Source organism: Entelurus aequoreus, linkage group LG25 (assembly GCF_033978785.1).
Source record: "Entelurus aequoreus isolate RoL-2023_Sb linkage group LG25, RoL_Eaeq_v1.1, whole genome shotgun sequence".
NCBI lineage: Eukaryota > Metazoa > Chordata > Actinopteri > Syngnathiformes > Syngnathidae > Entelurus > Entelurus aequoreus.
Window position 1 is genome coordinate 12,052,150 of NC_084755.1, and position 25,170 is coordinate 12,077,319.

A 25,170-nucleotide genomic window follows, 5' to 3' on the forward strand; every position below is an offset into this window, starting at 1 on the left:
CCTAAAAACTACAAGTTTGTACCCCTACCCAGTGCACACACTCATAGAAATTAATAGAACAAACAATCAATGAAAAGAATAAACAAGCAAGATAAGTTGAACAAAAAATAAATAAACAAAACAAAAACTGAAAAAATAAGGCAATCACTCAAACCAAACAAACTGAAAAAGAACAAGGCAATCATCCAAACCAAACAAACTGAAAAAGAATAAGGTAATCATTCAAACCAAACAAAACTGAATAGAACAAGGCTATCATAACAAGGTATCATTCAAACCAAACAAAGCTAAGAACAATGTGATCATTCAACCAAGGATCCATAGTGCATGTCGATAAAGAAAAAAAAAAAAAAAAAAAAAAATGAAAGGAAAGCTAGACTATACAATACCTACAGTCATGTAGGATAATGTAAGCGTTGTTTTTTTTTTTGTGTGTTTATTATTATTTTTATTTTTTATTTTTATTTTTTTCCCCTTATTTTTCCCTTTGCGTCCCTTTTGTCAGTGCTCATATAACATCATAGTTCTGTTTTTAAAGACTTTTTTTAATTGAAATGTGTTTTTACATTGCTTTATTTCATTATGGAGAGAGTTCCAGAGTTTTACTCCCACCACTGATGTACACATTTGTTTTGATGTTGTTCGTGCAAGCTGATGCTTAAAGTGCCCTTTCCTTCTTCCTTCTTTTTCTATTAAAGTGAAATTTTTTTGTAGATTTGTTGGTAGCTCTTGACTACTAGCCCTGAACATAACCAATAATGTCTGCTGCTCAACTAGTTCATAAAATTTGTAAAGTCCTGAGCTAATAAATAATCCATTTGTGTGCTCTCTATAACCTGTTTTGTGTATGATTCTGATCGCTCTCTTCTGAAGGAGGTACAGTGGCTTTGTGTTACTCTTATATGTACTACCCCATATTTCCACACAATAATTGATATAAGGCAGTACAAGTGCACAATACAGTGTACGCATTGCTTTATAATCTAATACATCTTTTACCTTATTTAATATAAATATACTTTTAGCCATCTTTTTTCTAACATGTGAGATATGCGATTTCCAACTAATATTATCATCTAAAATCACTCCCAAAAATCTAATCTCAGAGACTTTTTCAATGCTTGTTCCAGCTATTGACAGTACAATATTTTCAGGCTTTTTTCTCTTACTAAAAATCATGAACTTAGTTTTTTTCAAATTCAATGATAATTTGTTAACGTCAAACCATTTTTTGAGTTTGACCATTTCCTGTTCCATACTCTTTAGTAATTCATTTAAGTCATGTCCAGAGCTGTAAAAGTTGGTATCGTCAGCAAATAATACAAAATTGAGTAATTTTGACACATCACAGATATCATTTATGTATAAAATAAATAGTTTCGGTCCCAGAACAGACCCTTGTGGAATTCCACACTTAATACTCATATTTTCAGATGTATTAGCAGCATATTGTACATATTGTTGTCTGTTATTCAAGTAGCTATTTAACCAATCTAAAACTATTCCTCTCACACCGTAATGTACAGCATACTTGCCAACCCTCCCGTTTTTAGCGGGAGAATCCCGGTATTCAGCGCCTCTCCCGACAACCTCCCGGCAGAGATTTTCTCCCGACAAACTCCCGGTATTCAGCCGGAGCTGGAGGCCACGCCCCCTCCAGCTCAATGCGGACCTGAGTGGGGACAGCCGTTCTCACGTCCGCTTTCCCGGCTTTTAGAGAGTAGAGTGCACAACAAGGAGAGAGAGTTCTTGGTTTCTTATGTGGGTTTATTGTTAGGCAGTTTCATTAACGTCCTCACAGCGCGGTACCAACACACAACAACAGCAGTCACGTTTAGTCTACCGTAAAGCAGTTCGTCTGCAGTAAACAGCAATGTTGTGACACTCTTAAACAGGACAATACTGCCATCTACTGGATAGCCTGCAGAACACTGAAATTCAAGTATTTTATTTATATGTATAATACAATTTTTTTTTTTTTAAATAAAAAAATAATTATATATATATATATATATATATATATATATATATATATATATATATATATATATATATATATATATATATATATATATATATATATATATACTACCGTTCAAAAGTTTGGGGTCACCCAAACAATTTTGTGGAATAGCCTTCATTTCTAAGAACAAGAATAGACTGTCGAGTTTCAGATGAAAGTTCTCTTTTTCTGGCCATTTGGAGCGTTTAATTGACCCCACAAATGTGATGCTCCAGAAACTCAATCTGCTCAAAGGAAGGTCAGTTTTGTAGCTTCTGTAATGAGCTAAACTGTTTTCAGATGTGTGAATATGATTGCACAAGGGTTTTCTAATCATCAATTAGCCTTCTGAGCCAATGAGCAAACACATTGTACTATTAGAACACTGGAGTGATAGTTGCTGGAAATGGGCCTCTATACACCTATGTAGATATTGCACCAAAAACCAGACATTTGCAGCTAGAATAGTCATTTACCACATTAGCAATGTATAGAGTGTATTTCTTTAAAGTTAAGACTAGTTTAAAGTTATCTTCATTGAAAAGTACAGTGCTTTTCCTTAAAAAAAAAAGGACATTTCAATGTGACCCCAAACTTTTGAACGGTAGTGTATATATATATATATATATATATATATATATATATATATATATATATATATATATATATATATATATATATATATATATATATATATAGCTAGAATTCACTGAAAGTCAAGTATTTCATACATATATATATATATATATATATATATATATATATATATATATATATATATATATATATATATATATATATATATATATATATATATATGAAATACTTGATTTGGTGAATTCTAGCTGTAAATATACTCTCCTCTTAACCACGCCCTTAGCCACGCCCCAAACACGCCCCCCGCCCCAAACACGCCCCCCCGACCACGCCGCCCCCCCACCCACCCCCACCTCCCGATATCGGAGGTCTCAAGGTTGGCAAGTATGATGTACAGTATATTATTAAAATTAGAGATGTCCGATAATATCGGACTGCCGATATTATCGGCCGATAAATGCTTTAAAATGTAATATCGGAAATTATCGGTATCGGTTTCAAAAAGTAAAATTAATGACTTTTAGGGAGAAGTACAGAGCGCCAGTAAACCTTAAAGGCACTGCCTTTGCGTGCCGACCCAATCACATAACATCTACGGCTTTTAACACACACACAAGTGAATGCAAGGCATACTTGGTCAACAGCCATACAGGTCACACTGAGGGTGACCGTATAAACAACTTTAACACTGTTACAAATATGTGTCACACTGTGAACCCACACCAAACAAGAATGACAAACACATTTCGGGAGAACATCCGCACCGTAACACAACATAAACACAACAGAACAAATACCCAGAATCCCTTGCAGCACTAACTCTTCCGGGACGCTACAATATACACCCCCCGCTACCGGTGCCTCAAAATCAAAAGTCCGGTTAGTACATATTTCCCAGCTCTCAACAATGTAATGCTACATTTTCACACATTCTAATCTATTGTGTTCATACATGGGTTTACCTCCAGGTATTGAAAAACTGACTGAGAAGTCTCAGGTGTCGGAGGACGGCACCATGGTGTCCGTGCCAAAGATGGAACACTCGGAGCAGAATGCAGCCGCAGGAACCAGCGACACCGAGTCCAACTCAGGCCGAGACAATGAAGTCAGTGTTGTTGTTGTTATTGTCGTCAATGTGTGTAACTGATTATTGCTCACAGGATGTGTTCTACACTGAAGCTGAAATGGAGAGAAGACGTGTGTCAAGTGCTTCTTCAGCATCACTCTGGGCTCCCACACAAGACTGGGTCAGTAGTAGTACTAGTGTTGTAGTAGTTAACAGTAGGAGTAAACAGTAATGATAGTAATTTCAAAGATAACTGTAGTAGTGGTATCAGTAGCAAACAGTTGTAATAGTTGTAGTAGTAGGAGTAAACAATAGCACTAGCAGTTGTAGTAGTACTAGTAAACAGTTGTAGTAGTAGTTAACAGTAGTAGTACACGGTTGAAGAAGTAGTTAGCAGTAACAGTAAACAATAATAGTAGTAGTAGTAAATAGTTGTAAACAGTAGTAGTAAAGTTGTAGTAGTAGTTAGCAGTTGTAGTAAACGGTTGTAGCAGTAGTTAGTAGTAATAATAAACAACAGTAGTAGTAATAGTAGTAGTGTTAGTAGTAGTAGTAAAAAATGTTTAGTAGTAGTAAGCAGTAGTTGTAGTAGTAAGTGGTAGTTGTAAACGGTTGTAGGAATAGTAAGCAGCAGTAATAAACAGTAGTATTAGTAGTAATAGTAGTAGTAAAATGTTTTAGTACTAGTAAGCAGTAGTAGTAATAATAATAGTAGTATTAGTAGTAATAGTAGTAGTAGGAAAATGTTTTAGTAGTAGTAAGCAGTAGTAAAATGTTTTAGTAGTAGTAAGCAGTAGTTGTAGTAGTAGTAGTAAAATGTTTTAGTAATAGTAAGCAGTAGTTGTAAACGGTTGTATGATTAGTAAGCAGTAGTAATAATAATAGTAGTATTAGTAATAGTAGTAGTAAAGTGTTTTAGTGGTAGTAAGCAGTAGTTGTAGTAGTAACATGTTTTAGTAGTAGTAAGCAGTAGTTGTAAATTGTTGTAGGAATAGTAAGCAGTAGTAATAAACAGCAATAGTAATAATAGCAGTATTAGTAATAATAGTAGTAGTAGGAAAATGTTTTAATAGTAGTAAGCAGTAGTTGTAGTAGTAGTAGTAAAATGTTTTAGTGGTAGTAAGCAGTAGTTGTAGTAGTAGTTACATGTTTTAGTAGTAGTAAGCAGTAGTTGTAAACGGTTGTAGGAATAGTAAGCAGTAGTAATAAACAGCAATAGTAATAATAGCAGTATTAGTAATAATAGTAGTAGTAGGAAAATGTTTTAGTAGTAGTAAGCAGTAGTTGTAGTAGTAGTAAAATGTTTTAGTGGTAGTAAGCAGTAGTTGTAGTAGTAGTTACATGTTTTAGTAGTAGTAAGCAGTAGTTGTAAACGGTTGTAGGAATAGTAAGCAGTAGTAATAAACAGCAGTAGTAATAATAGCAGTATTAGTAATAATAGTAGTAGTAGGAAAATGTTTTAGTAGTAGTAAGCAGTAGTTGTAGTAGTAGTAGTAAAATGTTTTAGTGGTAGTAAGCAGTAGTTGTAGTAGTAGTAACATGTTTTAGTAGTAGTAAGCAGTAGTTGTAAACGGTTGTAGGAATAGTAAGCAGTAGTCATAAACAGCAGTAGTAATAATAGCAGTATTAGTAATAATAGTAGTAGTAGGAAAATGTTTTAGTAGTAGTAAGCAGTAGTTGTAAACGGTTGTAGGAGTAGCAAGCATCAGTAAAAAACAGTAGTAGTAGTAATAATAGTAGTAATAGTAGTATCAGTAAAATGTGTTAGTAGTAGTAAACAATATTTGTAGTAGTAGTAAGCAGTTGTAGTAATAGTAGCAGTAGTAAACAGTGGTAGTAGTAATAGTAGGAGTAATAATAGTAGTAGACAGTAGTAGTATTAATGATAGTAGTAATTATAGTTGTAATAGTCCTAGCAAGTAGTAGTAGTAAGTAGTAGTAGTTAACAGTGGTAGTAGTAGTATTAGTAGTAATAGTAGTACCAGTAAAATGTGTTAGTAGTATTAGTAAACAATATTTGTAGTAGTAGTAAGCAGTAGTTATAGTAGTAAAATGTTTTAGTAGTAGTAAGCAATAGTTGTAGTAGTAGTAGTAGCAAAATGTTTTAGTAGTAGTAAGCAGTAGTTGTAAACGGTTGAAGGATTAGTAAGCAGTAGTAATAATAATAGTAGCAGTAAAATGTGTTAGTAGTAGTAAACAATATTTGTAGTAGGAGTAAGCATTAGTAGTTATAGTAGTCATAGTAAACAGTAGTAGTAGTAGTATTAATAGTAGTAACAATAGATGTAATAGTCCTAGTTAGTAGTAGTAGTAAGTAGTAGTAGTATTAATAATAGTAGTAATAATAGATTTAATAGTCCTAGTAAGTAGTAGTAGTAAGCAGTAGTAGTAGTAGTAGTAGTAAACAGTAGTATTATTAATACTAGTAGTAATAATAGATGTAATAGTCCGAGTAAGTAGTAGTAGTAAACAGTAGTAGTGTTAATAATAGATGTAATAGTCCTAGTAAGTAGTAGTGGTAGTAAACAGTAGTAGTATTAAACGGAAGTAAAAGTAGTACAACCCTTGGAAAAAAATCTGAGATTGCCATTCTTGGATGATGTTCATTCAGTTCAATTTTGTAGAAACCAATCAGATAACAGAGATGACATAAATCTATTTATAGTCATTTCAAATGGCAACTTTCTGGCTTTAAGAAACACTAAAAGAAATAAAGAACATACATTGTGGTACTAAGTCAGTTTCAGATCAGATTTTACATCAAGCTGAGTTAAAAAAAGATATAACCACTCGATTCTGAAGATAAAATTATGGAATACATTTGAATTTCCACAGCCTGCAACAGATGAAATGTCTTCATCAGTCTGCTGTTAAAAGCAGTGTTGGGCAGCTGTTGCAACAGGTGGATTAACATGAATCATGGCTCCTACCTGATCCGTGACAATTAAAACAAAAGAAGAGGATTATGAAACTTCTTCAAAAGGTAAATCATCACGCAATGTTGCCAAAAATGTTGATTGTTCACAGTCAGCTGTGTCTAACATCGGGGAAGGTCGTAAAAGGCAAACTTATACTGGTAGAGCAAAGAAACATCTTCTAGCAATATGTCTTGAAAACAGAAAATGCACAGCAAACAAACTGGAGTCACCGTCTGTGACTCTAAAGCAGGGGTCAGCAACCTTTTTGAAAGCAAGAGCTACTTCTTGGGTACTGATTAATGCGAAGGGCTACCAGTTTGATACACACTTAAATAAATTGCCAAAAATAGCCCATTTGCTCAATTTACCTTTAACTCTATGTTATTATTAATAATTAATGATATTTACACTTAATTGAACGGTTTAAAAGAGGAGAAAACACGAAAAAAATGACAATTAAATTTTGAAACATAGTTTATCTTCAATTTCGACTTTAAAATTCAAAATTCAAACGAAAAAACGAAGAGAAAAACTAGCTGATTCGAATCTTTTTGAAAAAATAAAAAAATAATTTATGGAACATCATTATTAATTTTTCCTGATTAAGATTGATTTTAGAATTTTGATGACATGTTTTAAATAGGTTAAAATCCAATCTGCACTTTGTTAGAATATATAACAAATTGGACCAAGCTATATTTCTAACAAAGACAAATCATTGTTTCTTCTAGATTTTCCAGAACAAAAATTTTAAAAGAAATTCAAAAGACTTTGAAATAAGATTTCAATTTGATTCTACAGATTTTCTAGATTTGCCAGAATATTTTTTTTGAATTTTAATCATAATAAGTTTGAAAAAAATATTTCACAAATATTCTTCGTCGAAAAAACAGAAGCTAAAATGAAGAATTAAATTAAAATGTATTTATTATTCTTTACAATAAAAAAAATAAAATTACTTGAACATTGATTTATATTGTCAGGAAAGAAGAGGAAAGAATTTAAAAGGTAAAAAGGAATATGTGTTTAAAAATCCTAAAATCATTTTTAAGGTTGTATTTTATCTCTAAAATTGTCTTTCTGAAAGTTATAAGAAGCAAGTAAAAAAATTAATGAATTTATTTAAACAAGTGGTCCAATTTGTTATCCAAGTCTTTAAAATATTTTCTTGGATTTTCAAATTCTATTTGAGTTTTGTCTCTCTTAGAATTAAAAATGTCGAGCAAAGCGAGACCAGCTTGCTAGTAAATAAATAAAATTAAAAAAATAGAGGCAGCTCACTGGTAAGTGCTGCTATTTGAGCTATTTTTAGAACAGTCCAGCGGGCTACTCATCTGGTCCTTACGGGCTACCTGGTGCCCACGGGCACCGCGTTGGTGACCCCTGCTCTAAAGGAAGTGGGATTTAAATACGGAAAATATGAACGAAAGCCGCCATTAACAACATAACAGAAAAAAACAACGGGCGAACAAAAAGCAGTCATGTGCTATGGATGACTGGATGAAAGTCATATTCAGGGATGAATCAGTCTGCATTAGGCAAGGTGATGATGCTGGAACTTTTACTTGGTGTCGTTTCAATGAGATTTATGAAGACGACTGCCTGAAGAAAATATCAACTTCTACAGTCATTGATGATATGGCTGCGTGTCAGGTAATGAATAAATGCTCAACTTTACATTGACATTTTTCTTATTCCAATATTCAAAATAATGTTTGGGGGTGATGACTTCATTTTTAAAGATGATAATGCATCTTGCCATAGTTCAACAATTGGAGACTTTCTTTGAAGAAGGATACACACCCAAAACCAGTGAAGTTGTCACGTTGTGTGAATGGTAAATAAAAACAGAATACAATGATTTGCAAATCCTTTTCAACTTACACTACCGTTCAAAATTTTGGGGTCACATTGAAATGTCCTTATTTTTGAAGGAAAAGCACTGTACTTTTCAATGAAGATAACTTTAAACTAGTCTTAACTTTAAAGAAATACACTCTATACATTGCTAATGTGGTAAATGACTATTCTAGCTGCAAATGTCTGGTTTTTGGTGCAATATCTACATAGGTGTATAGAGGCCCATTTCCAGCAACTATCACTCCAGTGTTCTAATGGTACAATGTGTTTGCTCATTGGCTCAGAAGGCTAATTGATGATTAGAAAACCCTTGTGCAATCATGTTTGCACATCTGAAAACAGTTTAGCTCGTTACAGAAGCTACACAACTGACCTTCCTTTGAGCAGATTGAGTTTCTGGAGCATCACATTTGTGGGGTCAATTAAACACTCAAAATGGCCAGAAAAAGAGAACTTTCATCTGAAACTCGACAGTCTATTCTTGTTCTTAGAAATGAAGGCCGCACTGGGAAAACTGGGTCAATTATGTCACGCCCCATAAACCTGATTTTAATTTTTCGAATTAGTGATTGTACTGCTCGAAAAAAAAAAAGAATTACTCCCTATATATGTGTACAGGTATGTATGTATGTATGTATATGTGTATGTGTGTGTATATATATATATATATATATATATGTATCTGTTTATATATTTTTCAATTATTTTATTTCTGATTATTATTATTATTAATGTATTATCATTTATTTTTTGTTTATTTAATTGTTGTGTTTGTAGATATTACTTTGTTGTTGTTTTTTTTGCTGTTACTTTCTTTTCGGGGGGGTGGTGGGTGGGATATAAACAAAAAACATTTGGACATTTAGGGCAGACAACAGATATAAGATGTATGTGAATATGATGTAATGGATAGGAATGACTGATGCTGGATGTCAATAAAAATAAAATGAAAAAAAAAAAAAGAAATTAAGGCTATTCCACAAAATTGTTTGGGTGACCCCAAACTTTTGAACGGTGGTGTATATTCGATTGAATAGACTGCAAAGACAAGATATTTAATGTTCCAACTGAGAAACATTAACTTAGAATTTAATGGCAGTAACACATTGCAAAAAAGTTGGCAGAGGGGCATTTTGTCAAGAAGTGGAGGTTTTCGCAGCTTACTGCGAGGATTGTTCTCCCAGGACGCAAACGGACTACTCTGGACAAGGCGTGCAGGTAAAAACATGATTTAATCTTGACTCAAAAAGTGAAAACAAAAAGGCGTACAACTTAGCGCAGGATACAACTAACACTCAGGCAGAACTATGGACATGAAACAAAAACTCGCTAACTGTGGCATGAATAAACAAAACTTACTTGGCATAGCATGAAGCGAACAATTGTATGAAACGAGCATGAAACAATCAATACAGAGCAATGTCGCCAGGCCGACTAACTGGCAACGACAGGCTTAAATAGTCTCTTTGATTAGAGCCAGGTGCGTGTGTCACATGAGGCAGGTGGAAACCAATGAGTCGCCATGGTGACCAAACAAGGGAGCGCAAAAACAGGAACTAGTGGAGTCTTAAACAAACAGAAAATAACAAAAAACATGATCCAGACCAAAGATCATGACACATTTTTACCACTGTGTTACATGGCCTTTCCTTTTAACAACACTCAGTAAAAGTTTGGGGACTGAGGAAACACATTTTTGAAGCTTTTCAGGTGGAATTCTTTCCCATTCTTGCTTGATGTACAGCTTAAGTTGTTCAACAGTCCGTTGTGGTATTTTAGGCTTCATAATGCGCCACACATGTTCAATGGGAGACAGGTCTGGACTACAGGCAGGCCAGTCTAGTACCCGCACTCTTTTACTATGAAACCACGCTGTTGTAACACATGGCTTGGCATCGTTTTGCTGATATAAGCAGGGGCGCCCATGATAACGTTGCTTGGATGGCAACATATGTTGCTCCAAAACCTGTATGTACCTTTCAGCATTAATGGTGCCTTCACAGATGTGTAAGTTACCCATGTCTTGGGCACTAATACACCCCCATACCATCACAGATGCTGGCTTTTCAACTTTATGCCTATAACATTCCGGATGGTTCTTTTCCTCTTTGTTCCGAAGGACACGACGTCCACAATTTCCCAAAACAATTTGAAATGAGGACTCGTCAGACCACAGAACACTTTTCCACTTTGCATCAGTCCATCTTAGATGGGCTCAGCGAAGGGTGTTGTTGATAAATGGCTTATAGTTTTAACTTGCACTTACAGATGTAGCGACAAACTGTAGTTACAGACAGCGGTTTTCTGAAGTGTTCCTGAGTGAATGAACATCCTCCAAGACAAGGTGATTCCTTAATATTCGATAGTTGTAGTAGTAGTACTACTACTTACTACTGTAGTAAACCGTTGTAGTGGTAATAGTAGCAGTGGAAGTAGTAGTAAACAGTTGTAGTAGTTCAAGAAGTAATCAGTAGTAATACATAGAAATAAGGGTAGTAAACAGTAGTAGTAGTTCAAGAAGTAATCAGTAGTAATACATAGAAATAAGAGTAGTAAACAGATGTAGTAGTTCAAGAAGTAATCAGTAGTAATACATAGAAATAAGAGTAGTAAACAGTAGTAGTAGTTCAAGAAGTAATCAGTAGTAATACATAGAAATAAGAGTAGTAAACAGTTGTAGTAGTTCAAGAAGTAATCAGTAGTAATACATAGAAATAAGAGTAGTAAACAGTTGTAGTAGTTCAAGAAGTAATCAGTAGTAATACATAGAAATAAGAGTAGTAAACAGTTGTAGTAGTTCAAGAAGTAATCAGTAGTAATACATAGAAATAAGAGTAGTAAACAGTTGTAGTAGTTCAAGAAGTAATCAGTAGTAATACATAGAAATAAGAGTAGTAAACAGTTGTAGTAGTTCAAGAAGTAATCAGTAGTAATACATAGAAATAAGAGTAGTAAACAGATGTAGTAGTTCAAGAAGTAATCAGTAGTAATACATAGAAATAAGAGTAGTAAACAGTTGTAGTAGTTCAAGAAGTAATCAGTAGTAATACATAGAAATAAGAGTAGTAAACAGTTGTAGTAGTTCAAGAAGTAATCAGTAGTAATACATAGAAATAAGAGTAGTAAACAGTTGTAGGAGTTCAAGAAGTAATCAGTAGTAATACATAGAAATAAGAGTAGTAAACAGTGGTAGTAGTTCAAGAAGTAATCAGTAGTAATACATAGAAATAAGAGTAGTAAACAGTGGTAGTAGTTCAAGAAGTAATCAGTAGTAATACATAGAAATAAGAGTAGTAAACAGTAGTAGTAGTTCAAGAAGTAATCAGTAGTAATACGTAGAAATAAGAGTAGTAAACAGTTGTAGTAGTTCAAGAAGTAATCAGTAGTAATACATAGAAATAAGAGTAGTAAACAGTAGTAGTAGTTCAAGAAGTAATCAGTAGTAATACATAGAAATAAGAGTAGTAAACAGTAGTAGTAGTTCAGGAAGTAATCAGTAGTAATACATAGAAATAAGAGTAGTAAACAGTAGTAGTAGTTCAAGAAGTAATCAGTAGTAATACGTAGAAATAAGAGTAGTAAACAGTTGTAGTAGTTCAAGAAGTAATCAGTAGTAATACATAGAAATAAGAGTAGTAAACAGTAGTAGTAGTTCAAGAAGTAATCAGTAGTAATACATAGAAATAAGAGTAGTAAACAGTAGTAGTAGTTCAGGAAGTAATCAGTAGTAATACATAGAAATAAGAGTAGTAAACAGTAGTAGTAGTTCAAGAAGTAATCAGTAGTAATACATAGAAATAAGAGTAGTAAACAGTGGTAGTAGTTCAAGAAGTAATCAGTAGTATTACATAGAAATAAGAGTAGTAAACAGTTGTAGTAGTTCAAGAAGTAATCAGTAGTAATAGTTTCATAGAAATAAGAGTGTTTCCTGTCTTCCTTACCAGGTCCTTTCCTGGAAGTGCAAGCTGCCATTACAGACCATCATGCGTCTTCTCCAGGTGTTAGTCCCTCAGGTGGAGAAGATCTGCATTGACAAGTAAACACGTTTATACATTTTTATTTGCTTACTTTTTTTAACCCACGTCGGGAATAAAAGTCCTCTCGGTCGGTATTTCAGAGGTCTGACGGATGAGTCCGAGATCCTGAAGTTTCTCCAGCACGGAACGTTAGTGGGCCTGCTGCCCGTCCCTCACCCCATCCTCATCAGGAAGTACCAGGCCAACGCCGGCACCGCCATGTGGTTCCGCACCTACATGTGGGGCGTGGTCTATTTGCGGTAAGTCGACCAGCTGGACAATGTAGACCACTGGTGTCCGCCACGTCATTTTACATGGCCCGCGAACGCCTGTAAATAATGTAAATAAAGTAAATTATCTTTTATTACTAAATGTATTTAGTCTTTCCATTGTGACACACAAAATATACAGTCGTGGTCAAAAGTTGACATACACTTGTAAAGAACATAATGTCATGGCTGTCTTGAGTTTCCAATCATTTCTACAACTCTTATTTTTTTTGTGATAGAGTGATTGGAGCACATACTTGTTGGTCACAAAAAAGAAGTTTGGTTCTTTTATGAATTTATTATGGGTCTACTGAAAATGTGAGCAAATGTGCTGGGTCAAAAGTATACATACAGCAATGTTAATATTTGGTTACATGTCCCTTGGCAAGTTTCACTGCAATAAGGCACTTTTGGTAGCCATCCACAAGCTTCTGGTTGAAATTTTTGACCACAAAATTGGTGCAGTTCAGCTAAATTTGTCAGTTTTCTGACATGGACTTGTTTCTTCAGCATTGTCCACACGTTTAAGTCAGGACTTCGGGAAGGCCATTCTAAAACCTCAATTCTAGCCTGGTTTAGCCATTCCTTTACCACTTTTGACGTGTATTTGGGGTCATTGTCCTGTTGGAACACCCAACTGCGCCCAAGAACCAACCTCCGGGCTGATGATTTTAGGTTGTCCTTTTTTGCCGATATCCGATATTGTCCAACTCTTAATTACCGATACCGATATCAACCGATACATACAGTTGTGGAATTAACACATTATTATGCCTAATTTTGTTGTGATGCCCCGCTGGATGCATTAAACAATGTAACAAGGTTTTCCAAAATAAGAGAACAACTTCAACTCAAGTTATGGAAAAAAATGCCAACATGGCACTGCCATATTTATTATTGAAGTCACAAAGTGCTTTTTTTTTTTTTTAAACATGCCTCAAAACAGCAGCTTGGAATTTGGGACATGCTGGTGGGAGGGTAGGGGTAGCGGGGGGTGTATATTGTAGCGTCCCGGAAAAGTTAGTGCTGCAAGGGGTTCTGTTGTGTTTATGTTGTGTTACGGTGCGGATGTTCTCCCGAAATGTGTTTGTCATTCTTGTTTGGTGTGGGTTCACAGTCTGGCGCGTATTTGTAACAGTGTTAAAGTTGTTTATACGGCCACCCTCAGTGTGACCTGTATGGCTGTTGACCAAGTATGCCTTGCATTCACTTGTGTGTGTGTGAAAAGCTGCATATATTATGTGACTGGGCCGGCACGCAAAGGCAGCGCCTTCAAGGTTTATTGGCACTCTGTACTTCTCCCTACGTCTGTGTACACAGCGGCATTTTAAAAAGTTATAAATTTTACTTTTTGAAACAGAGACCAATAATTCCCGATATTACATTTTAAAGCATTTATCGGCCGATATTATTGGAGATCCCTAGTTTGGGGTCATTGTCCTGTTGGAACACCCAACTGCGCCCAAGACCCAACCTCCGGGCTGATGATTTTAGGTTGTCCTGAAGAATTTGGAGGTAATCCTCCTTTTTCATCGTCCCATTTACTCTCTGTAAAGCACCAGTTCCATTGGCAGCAAAACCGGCCCAGAGCATAATACTACCACCACCATGCTTGACGGTGGGCATGGTGTTCCTGGGATTAAAGGCCTCACCTTTTCTCCTCCAAACATATCGCTGGGTATTGTGGCCAAACAGCTCAATTTGTGTTTCATCTGACATCACATGGACAAATATAAGACCTTCTGGAGGAAAGTTCTGTGGTCAGAACCAACACATTTAGCTGAACTGCACTAATTTTGTCAAAAGGAGTGGTCAAAAATTCGAACATAAGCTCAAAGAACTTTCCTCCAGAAGGTCTTATCTTTGTCCATGTGATGTCACATTCTGAAGGCCCCGGGCAGAATTGGTACAGCATGGCAACATAAGCTAGCTGAATTCTGATTGGATACAAACTAACCTAAAAACAACACTGGAAGGAGCATAATATGACATGAAGAGAATATGAATACTTTTACATATTTAGGGAAAGTAACTCAAAAATTACTTCTATCTTTAATTATGGTCATGAATTCTGGTTATGTTAGGCTAACTAATTAATGGTCTAATCACTGATTTTTGTATACTAATTTTAATGTTTGTTTACCTCTGCCCCCAGCAACGTGGACCCTCCCATCTGGTATGACACGGACGTGCGCCTCTTTGAAATTCAGAAGATGTAGACGCTCACCCCAGCTTCGACGGACCGGATCCCAAGTAAAACTGTGTTAAATTTGCTTCTTACTGTAAAGTCATCATGATGATGCATGTTTTGGGTAGCTCGTTAAGGCGCCATAAAAAGAAGACATTTATCCCATTCATCACTATTGTCCGCGGATTACATCCGTGTTGTTTTGAACTGAAGAACGGGTGCGAAGATGACTGCACTTTTGTTCTCGTGTTTGGAACGTCGTCAGACTTAGAAGTCAGCGTGCAGTCAGTCAAGTCAGACTTGTTTAAGGCAGCGCCACAGGAAGTCATAGTTTCCGCCAGGTAACTGAGTTCGGGGTGAGGTGTTATGCTAATGAGCGTGTTTTCTTTCATATCACAGCTTTTTGGAGAGTACGCTCCGAGACGTTTAACTTTAAAAAACGACAATATTTCCTCTTCCCGACATGCTTTAAAGTGAACTTGCACCTTCTTTCGTTGTGCTGTAACAGTAAATAGTTTTTATGTATAATATATACTCTTGTATGTGTTTAAAAGTGTATTTTCCTTAAATTATTCTGAATATATAAATATATTGATATGTGAACAAGATGAAATACTACACAACATTGGAAAGACTGATTAAAACATATTGAAGTAAAAAAAAGGGGGCTGTTTTGCATTGTGACCACAAGATGGCACTGTTTTCTTCTGAGACAAGGCCAAAGCCATTTTAGCTCTCATTCATTAGGTCAGGGGTCGGCAACCCAAAATGTTGAAAGAGCCATATTGGACCAAAAATACAAAAACAAATCTGTCTGGAGCCGCAAAAAATTAAAAGCCATGTCACATACAGATAGTGTGTCATGAGATATAAATTGAATTAAGATGACTTAAAGGAAACTAAATGACCTCAAATATACCTACTAATGAGGCATAATGATGCAATATGCACATATAGCTAGCCTAAATAGCATGTTAGCATCGGTTAGCTTGCAGTCATGCAGTGACCAAATGTCTGATTAGCACTCCACACAAGTCAATAACATCAACAAAACTCACCTTTCATGCACAACCTTAAAAGTTTGGTGGACAAAATGAGACAAAAAAAGAAGTGGCATAAAACACGTCCTAGAAAGTCGGAGAAAGTTATACATGGAAACAAATTACGGTGAGTTTAAGGACCGCCAAAATTAGTAGGATAAAACGGCTCTCGCCAAATACTCGAATCAGTGAAGCATGTTTAATATAAACAGTGTGATTTATAACAATTAGGGAGGTTTGTGTCATGTTTGTCCTCCTACAGAAACCATATTAAAACAAAAAATATATTTTTTTCCCCTCATCTTTTTCCATTTTTCATACATTTTTGAAAAAGCTCCAGAGAGCCACTAGGGCGGCGCTAAAGAGCCGCATGCGGCTCTAGAGCCGCGGGTTGCCGACCCCTGCATTAGGTACACCTGCACCAATACACATATGTTGTCTTTTCAAAAATAGAGCTTAGTTTAATTGAACACTAAATGTATTATTGTGCTTGTGGAATTGCCGTCATACCGTCTATATTCTCGTGTTTAATACGCTACGTGCAGGTAGGTGGACCACCAGTTACTGCCTTTGTTCAACCATAATGACTCTCACAATTGGCATTGCCACACACTAGTTTGCCTTTTACAAAACCAGTGAAGTTGGCACGTTGTGTAAATGGTAAATTAAAAACAAAATACAATGATTTGCAAATCCTTTTCAACTTATATTCAAATGAATAGACTGCAAAGACAAGATATTTAACGTCCAAACTGGAAAACTTTATTTTTTGCAAATATTGGCTCATTTGGAATTTGATGCCTGCAACATGTTTCAAAAAAGCTGGCATAAGTGGCAAAAAAAAGACTGAAAATATTTGGAACATCCCACAGGTGAACAGGCTCATTGGGAACAGGTGGGTGCCATGATTGGGTATAAAATCAGTCATTCACAAACAAGGATGGGGCGAGGGTCGCCACTTTGTGAACAAATTGTTTAAGAACAACATTTTTCAAGCAGCTCTTGCAAGGAATTTAGGGATTTCACCATCTACGGTCCGGAATATCATCAAAAAGGTTCAGAGGATCTGGAGAAATCACTGCACGTAAGCAGCAAGGCTGATAACCAACAATGAATGCCCGTGACCTTGGATCCCTCAGGCGGTACTGCATCAAAAAGCGACAGTGTGTAAAGGATATCACCACATGGGACACTTCAGAAAACCACTGTCAGTAACTACAGTTGGTGGCTACATAAAACTCTATTATGCAAAGCCAAAGCCATTTATCAACAACACCCAGAAACGCCGCCGGCTTCGCTGGGCCCGAGCTCATCTAAGATGGACTGATACAAAGTGGAAAAGTGTTCTGTGGTCTGACGAGTCCACATTTCAAATTGTTTTTGGAAACTGTGGACGTCATGTCCTCCGGACCAAAGAGGAAAAGAACCATCCGGATTGTTATAGGCGCGAAGTTGAAAAGCCAGCATCTGTGATGGTATGGGGGTGTATTAGTGCCCAAGACATGGGTAACTTACACATCTGTGAAGGCACCATTAATGCTGAAAGGTACATACAGGTTTTGGAGCAACATATGTTGCCATTCAAGCAACGTTATCATGGACGCCCCTGCTTATTTCAGCAAGACAATGCCAAACCATGTTTTACAACAGCGTGGCTTCATAGTAAAAGAGTGCAGGTACTAGACTGGCCTGTCTGTAGTCCAGACATGTCTCCCATTGAAAATGTGTGGCGCATTATGAAGCCTAAAATAGCACAAGGGAGACCCCCGGACTGTTGAACAACTTAAGCTGTACATCAAGCAAGAATGGGAAAGAATTCCACCTGAAAACTTCAAAAATGTGTCTCCTCAGTTCCCAAATGTTTACTGAGTGTTGTTAAAAGGAAAGGCCATGTAACACAGTGGTAAAAATGCCCCTGTGACAACTGTTTTGCAATGTGTTGCTGCCAATAAATTCTAAGTTAATGATTATTTGCCAAAAAAAAAAAGTTTCTCAGTTTGAACATTACATATCTTGTCTTTGCAGTCTATTCAATTGAATATTAGTTGAAAAGGATTTGCAAATTATTGTATTCAGTTTTTATTTACCGTTTACACAACGTGCCAACTCCACTGGTTTTGGGTGTTGTACATTCAAATAAATATTTCATAAATATTTCCCAATATAATTTGGAAAATTGCCAGAATGCTGATCACATGTTCTCCTCCTGTGACTCGTTCACCCAACTTAAACCTGACTTGACAATGCAGAGTTGCCTGGCAGACTCCAATGCTCTCATTTTCTAAACAATTTTCACCATTAAAAATGCAGTGAATTGATCTGTTCCAGGGTCAAATTGACACCATCATAAAGCATTTACTTGTACGAGTAATGTTTAAAGTATAACTTTGAAAGTTTTAATGATCAAGTAAAAAAAAGTAAAACTACACATATTACGTGATCTAAGGAGTTCTTAGTTTATTGGTAAAAATTAAAAATGTCCTATTTTAAAAAAGAAGCCATTGGAAACGGAAAGAGGCCAACCTATGTTATAACATAGACCTCAAAAAGACTGGCGACTGTGTGCATGCGGTAGAATATCCCGAAAGGGAGTCCTATATTGACAATAGCAGCCCACATAGTGAACTTGTAGAACTTGATCTCCACGCTGTGATCAAACTGGGGGCGAGCACCAAAGGCGGGCATAATCCACAGCTGCCAAAACAAGGACAATTAAGGACATGAAAAATGTGGTCAAAAGTTTACATACACTTGTAAAGAACATAATGTCATGGCTGTCTTGAGTTTCCAATCATTTCTACAACTCTTATTTTTTTGTGATAGAGTGATTGGAGCACATACTTGTTGGTCACAAAAAAAACATTCATGAAGTTTGCTTCTTTTATGAATTTATTATGAGTCTACTGAAAATGTGAGCAAATCTGCTGGGTCAAAAGTATACATACAGCAATGTTAATATTTGCTTAATTGTCCCTTGGCAAGTTTCACTGCAATAAGGCACTTTTGGTAGCCATCCACAAGCTTCTGGTTGAATTTTGGACCACTCCTCTTGACAAAATTGGTGCAGTTCAGCTAAATGTGTTGGTTTTCTGACATGGACTTGTTTCTTCAGCATTGTCCACATGTCAGGACTTTGGGAAGGCCATTCTAAAACCTTCATTCTAGCCTGATTTAGCCATTCCTTTACCACTTTTGACGTGTGTTTGGGGTCATTGTCCTGTTGGAACACCCAACCGCGCCCAAAACCCAACCTCCGGGCTGATGATTTTAGGTTGTCCTGAAGAATTTGGAGGTAATCCTCCTTTTTCATTGTCCCATTTACTCTCTGTAAAGCACCAGTTCCATTGGCAGCAAAACAGGCCCAGAGCATAATACTACCACCACCATGCTTGACGGTAGGTTTGGTGTTCCTGGGAATTGTTGAAATTGGGCAAGAAATGTTGTAGTAAATGTTTTGGGGAAATTCGGGAAAATCTGGATTTTTTTTTGAACTTGGAAAAAGGGTAGTTTGAATTTCCAGAAAGCTGGAATGTGTTGAAGGTGGAATGGTTTGAATGGGTTGAAGAATGTGGGAATAGTTGAAGTTTGAAAAATGGCCAATTCATTTTGAATGGGGAAAATGCACACAAAAAAAGGAATTATGGGAAATCCGGGAATTTTTTTTACAGTTGAAGTAGAGCACACAATTCCCAAACAGGCTGAATATTTTGAAGTTGGAACGGTTTGAATCAGATAAAAAATGTGGGGGTTGTGGAAATTTGAAGAATGTCCCATTGATTTCAATGGGAATTGCCCCAAATTTTTGGAATTTCGGGAAAAGCGGGAATTTTTTTTGAAAATGGTAAAAAAAAAAAACTTTAATGGGCTGAATGATTTTTCCAAATCGGAGGAATGTTTTGACGGTGGAACGGTTGAATTGTGTTGAAAAATGTGGAAGGAGTAGTTGTCAGAAAAAAAGGTTGGAAATAGGGTGTTAGAAAACCAGGAATTCTGGAAAATCCTGGAATTTTTTTAAACTTGGAAAAAAAAAGTAGTTTGAATTATCAGCATGGTGTGGAATGTGTTGAAGGTGGAATGGTATGATCGGTTGAAAAATGTGGAAGTTTAAAAAATGCCCAATTCATTTTGAATGGGGAAAAATGTCCCGGAAAACCTGGAATTCTGGGAAATCTAGGACATTTTAGGAATTTGTCGAAGGAAAGCCAGCGATTCCCGAACAGGCTGAACTTGAATGGTCTGAATGAGTTGAAATGGTTGGTGTTGGAATTTCTCAAATCGGTCGAGAAATGTTGAAGTAGTAACATGTTGAATTGAGAAATGGTATTACTGAGGAATTCCTGGAATTTCGGGAAAACAGGACATTTTTCCAGTTTAAAATACAACTTCGTTTTTTTTTTGTCCTGATTAAGAGGAATGTTTTGACGGTGGAACGGTTGAAATGCGTTAAAAATGTGGAAGGAGTAGTCGACAGAAAAAATAGTATTGTTGGGTGTTGTGGCCAAACAGCTCAATTTTTGTTTCATCTGACACCACATGGAAAAAGATAAGACCTTCTGGAGGAAAGTTCTGTGGTCAGATGAAACAAACATTGAGCTGTTTGGCCACAACACCCAGCAATATGTTTGGAGGAGAAAAGGTAAGGCCTTTAATCCCAGGAACACCAGGCCTACCGTCAAGCATGGTGGTGGTAGTATTATGCTGTGGGCCTGTTCTGCTGCCAATGGAACTGGTGCTTTACAGAGAGTAAATAGGACAATGAAAAAGGAGGATTACCTCCAAATTCTTCAGGACAACCTAAAATCATCAGCCCGGAGGTTGGGTCTTGGGCGCAGTTGGGTGTTCCAACAGGACAATGACCCCAAACACACGTCAAAAATGGTAAAGGAATGGCTAAGTCAGGCTAAAATTAAGGTTTTAGAATGGCCTTCCAAAAGTCCTGACTTAAACGTGTGGACAATGCTGAAGAAACAAGTCCATGTCAGAAAACCAACACATTAGGCCGAACTGCACCAATTTTGTCATAAGGAGTGGTCAAAAATTCAACCAGAAGCTTGTGGATGGCTACCAAAAGCGCCTTATTGCAGTGAAACTTGCCAAAGGACATGTAAGCAAATATTAACATTGCTGTATGTATACTTTTGACCCAGCAGATTTGCTCACATTTTCAGTAGACTCATAATAAATTCATAAAAGAACCAAACTTATTTTTTGTGACCAACAAGTATGTGCTCCAATCACTATCACAAAAAAATAAGAGTTGTAGAAAGTATTGGAAAGTCAAGACAGCCATGACATTATGTTCTTTACAAGTGTATGTCAACTTTTGACCACGACTGTATGTTGACTTACAATGACGTTAGCTAGCAGCAGAAAGGGCGCACACTTCCTTCAGCACTCTCCTTTTCCAGCTGAGCCGCGTGACGGACGTCAACGGGCAGCTGGACTCGCGGACCCCCGTGACGGCGCTCGCCTCCGAGTGTTCCTGCGAGGCGTGCGCGTTGCTGTGCAGGGCCGCCTCTCGCATGGAGTGGAAGGGCTCCCGGTGCAGCCCCTCGATGATGAAGTAGTTCTGCAGGCCCAGCTGCACCACCATCACGACCCCCCACGCCAGGTTGAGGGCGTTCAGGTAGCCTCGGGCCCCGTCGGCCGCCGTGGCGACGATGCTGAAGTAGCTGATGATGAACTGCCCCATGGAGGCCCCCACCAGGAGCTGCACGTCCAGGCTGCGGGTGGGGTTCTTCTCCGAGACGTGCTCCCGCTGGTCCAGCCGGTACACCACGCAGCCCACGACGGTGAAGACGCACATGAGGCTTACGATGACTATGTTCATGACGAAATGGATGAGGAGGGCGTGCGACTGCTCGCCCCGGTCTTCCTGGGCCATCTCCACTTCGTAGACGATGAACGTCACCAGCCCCACTACCACCAAGAGCAGGCCCGCCACCGGGCCCAGGCGTGCCTCCTTGGGCCGGAATCCGACGTGGCGGTGGCCGTGGTCCTCCACCAGGCGGCCCACGTTCTTCCACATGACGTAGGCCATGGCGGAGGCGAAGAGGCTGTACTCGATGTTGAAAGGGTACAGGTAGTAGAAGGCCTCCTCGAAGGTGCTGCACGCCGAGTGGCTGCAGTTGCACTTGGTGACGTAAGCGGCTGACATGGCGAGAAGAAGAAATTAGATTTCCTAGGGGTGTAACGGTACGTGTATTTGTATTGAACCGTTTCGGTACGGGGGTTTCGGTTCGGTTCGGAGGTGTACCGAACGAGTTTCCACACGAACATATTAAGTAGCTGCCTCCGCTTCCTTCTGCCTCTGTCTCTGTCAGTCCTCTACACAACACCCAGCGTTGTCCCACCCACACAACCACCTGATTGGTTACAAACAGAGCGGTAACAGCCAATCAGCAGTGCGTATTCAGAGCGCATGTAGTCAGTGCTTAGCGTTTAGCAGGTAAGCATCAGGCCGCGGACTCTCCCCAAATTATAATAAACACCTCCCAGTCAACTACTAGCAACATCACTATGAGCCCGTTGACCTTCTAGAACAGGGGTGGGCAATTAATTTTTACCGGGGGCCGCATGAGCAACCCGAGCACTGCTGGAGGGCCACATCGACAATATTTCAATTAAATTTTGCTCAATATTATTTTTGATATATACCGTAAGATGAATAATAATAATAATAATAATTAATAATAATAGTAATACTTCAACATAGTGTGTGTAACAGCATTCCATGACTAATATAAATAAATTAACATTAATAATAAATGACAGTAAAATAAGCACACATATGACTGAGGAGTCATAGTGTAACTTTGTGTGGTGTTTGAGTTGTCCGACTTTTTGTGTGGCCATAAACGCACCAGTGGTTTAATGGTATGCGTGTTGGTGACAGATGACAAGTTGGTTTTGGCCTGGTTTGTACGGCAGAAAATGACTAGTTTTTCGAGATAGAAGTGTTTTACTCATGTTTTTGGTGTGGTTACGTCCGAATATAAACAGTTTTGCTCAATAAAGTGATCGATATAATTATTTTCCTCAAAGCATCTCGATAGACGTTACAATAATTGAACGGTGTTCAATTGAACGGTGTTGACGAACACCGTTAGGGCCGCTTGTTGTCACTGTCACTCAAAGTTGCATTGCAAAATTAAATAGAATAAATATGTTTATTTTGTTTAGAATTCAGATGGGATTTGATTTGGTGCGCGGCATATATTTGCTGTGCGCAGCGGACGCTTGAGCAGTGCGCAATTGCGCAGGCACGCACCTTAGAGGGAACGTTGCTTGGCAGTCCATGTCTTGTTGAAAACACGCCATTCTTCATCAACTTTTCTCTTTTTAGCATCTCGGGTGTAAACCGTGCATCACTTGTCGCTGCATGTGCACCTTCACTCGCAGGTTACACACGGACACACGCCCATAAATAATACTTTTCAAAATAAAAGCAGCACAGTTGTATTGCGCGCACGACATAGATGTTTTTTCAACTTTATTTTGTAATTTGTGATTGCAGCTGTTCACATTCACTCACAATCACGCACACGCATACGTCCACACGGAAGTAATACAAATAACGATTTTCAAAACAAAAGCAGCACCGTTGTATTGCACACTCGACATAGATACTTTTTAAAATTTATTTTGTAATTTATAATTGGCCTCACGCGGGCCGGACAGGGACGCACAAAGGGCCGGATGCGGCCCGCGGGCCGCAGAATGCCCAGGTCTGTTCTAGAAATATAAAAGGCTCGCAGTCCTGGCTTAAGGTGAAGGCTAATTCGCTTTTAGCGTAACGTTAGCTTATTTTGCGGTGTGTGCGTGCATGTGTGTGTGTGTTACGGACAGCAAAGCCCTGTCTGTCTGTTATTTCACTTTACCTTTTTCTGTGTTGATTGAGCTGTGTTGAAGCAGCAAAAAATGACATTATGTTAAATGAAGAGTTTCTGTATTTGATAGTTGATATAATAATGTAACTGCATCATAAAGCCTACATGAACTCCATGGTGTTCAGGGATGAATAGTCTCTCCTATTGCTATTATACTATTTCTTTTCAGCTATAGTTACATTAATCATAGTAATGTAGCAGCCTAGTTTTGAATGGCAGGGTCCCTGCTATCACGTGTTGATACAAATATAACATTTACATAATAAAAATCAACTACAGGCTTCCCAAATGCTGTAATAAATTAAGCATGATGCGTTGACTTGAAACAGCTAAATGTTGCACTTTTTATATGTAGAAGAAAAGTTTTGTCATTTTATTTAATCTGAGCAACAACTTGAGGCAGTTTAATGTTGATTAACGTGGGCAGAATTATTATAGTGTTCCCAATGTTAAAAGGATAAAGCCATTGTTTACAAATTTGGTAAATAAATAACCAAAAAATTTATATTTTGTTGTTTTCTTACGGTACCGAAAATGAACCGAACCGTGACCTCCAAACCGAGGTACGTACCGAACCGAAATTTTTGTGTACCGTTACACCCCTAAGATTTCCCCATCCAGCCTCTATTCCATTATTCTAGTACCTCTGTACATCCTGTGTGGGGCGCTCATGTTCACGTAGGGAGCGTCCGTCTGGTGGAGAGACTCCTCGGTAACCGCAGACATCCACACCACCAGGTTCGCGGACAGGGTGAGCGTGAGGCCGCACCTGGACATGAAAGGGTTAAGCCACATGTTGGAAAATTGCCAATTAATTCCTACCGCGTGACGTTCGTATGGAGCTGCACGCAGTCCTTGGCGTGGACCCACAGGAAGTAAGTCTGAAGAAAAAGAATGGCGAGTAAACAAAAATATGTTGATAGGAGGAGGGGCGGGGGGGGTGTTGTCAGGACAACCTGAATGATCAAAAAGACGGCTTGGACGGCAGGGAAGGCCACTTTGACGGCAGAGTCGCAGCGAAGGTAGCCCACGTAGTTGCCGATCTTGAAGACGTCCATGAGGAGACTCAGCAGGCCGAACAGCACCAGACCACCTAGGAAAAAAAAAAATGTTCAATTTAAAATCTTGCCTATACGAAGATAAAAGCCTAGTGTTTACTTACACTAGAGGTCCCCCAAACTTTTTGACCCGGGGGCCGCATTAGGTTAAAAAAAATTGGGCCAGGAGCCGGGCTATCTATATAAATACACACATATACATACATATATATACAGTATACACACACATATATCCAGACATACATGCATATATTTATCCATATACAT

The 25,170-nt window shown here is 37.8% G+C and overlaps 2 protein-coding genes across 3 annotated transcripts in view; one reads left to right on the forward strand and one right to left on the reverse strand.

The window, feature by feature from the left end:
- The window catches only part of LOC133642598 (protein HID1-like), a 51,439-nt gene extending 34,891 nt beyond the window's left edge, over window positions 1-16,548 (forward strand). Inside the window, exons 15-20 of one of the 2 annotated variants that reach the window (XR_009824551.1) lie at window positions 3,568-3,704; window positions 3,760-3,846; window positions 12,388-12,479; window positions 12,561-12,719; window positions 14,884-15,663; window positions 16,367-16,540. Coding sequence is in view for 1 of the 2 variants with exons in the window: in XM_062036886.1 (XP_061892870.1) it covers window positions 3,568-3,704; window positions 3,760-3,846; window positions 12,388-12,479; window positions 12,561-12,719; window positions 14,884-14,947 (539 nt within the window). In the remaining variant the exon portion in view is untranslated. Of the gene's footprint in view, window positions 1-3,567; window positions 3,705-3,759; window positions 3,847-12,387; window positions 12,480-12,560; window positions 12,720-14,883 lie in introns of both variants that reach the window. The other variant, XM_062036886.1, reaches the window with a different exon arrangement.
- Window positions 16,549-18,022: 1,474 nt separating this feature from the next.
- Window positions 18,023-25,170, reverse strand: part of LOC133642984 (proton channel OTOP2-like) — a 26,798-nt gene continuing 19,650 nt past the window's right edge. The window contains 6 exon segments of the mRNA XM_062037406.1: window positions 18,023-18,650; window positions 21,306-21,335; window positions 21,337-22,106; window positions 24,490-24,614; window positions 24,668-24,726; window positions 24,802-24,938. Of these exon segments, the coding sequence (XP_061893390.1) occupies window positions 18,480-18,650; window positions 21,306-21,335; window positions 21,337-22,106; window positions 24,490-24,614; window positions 24,668-24,726; window positions 24,802-24,938 (1,292 nt within the window). The 3' untranslated portion in view covers window positions 18,023-18,479.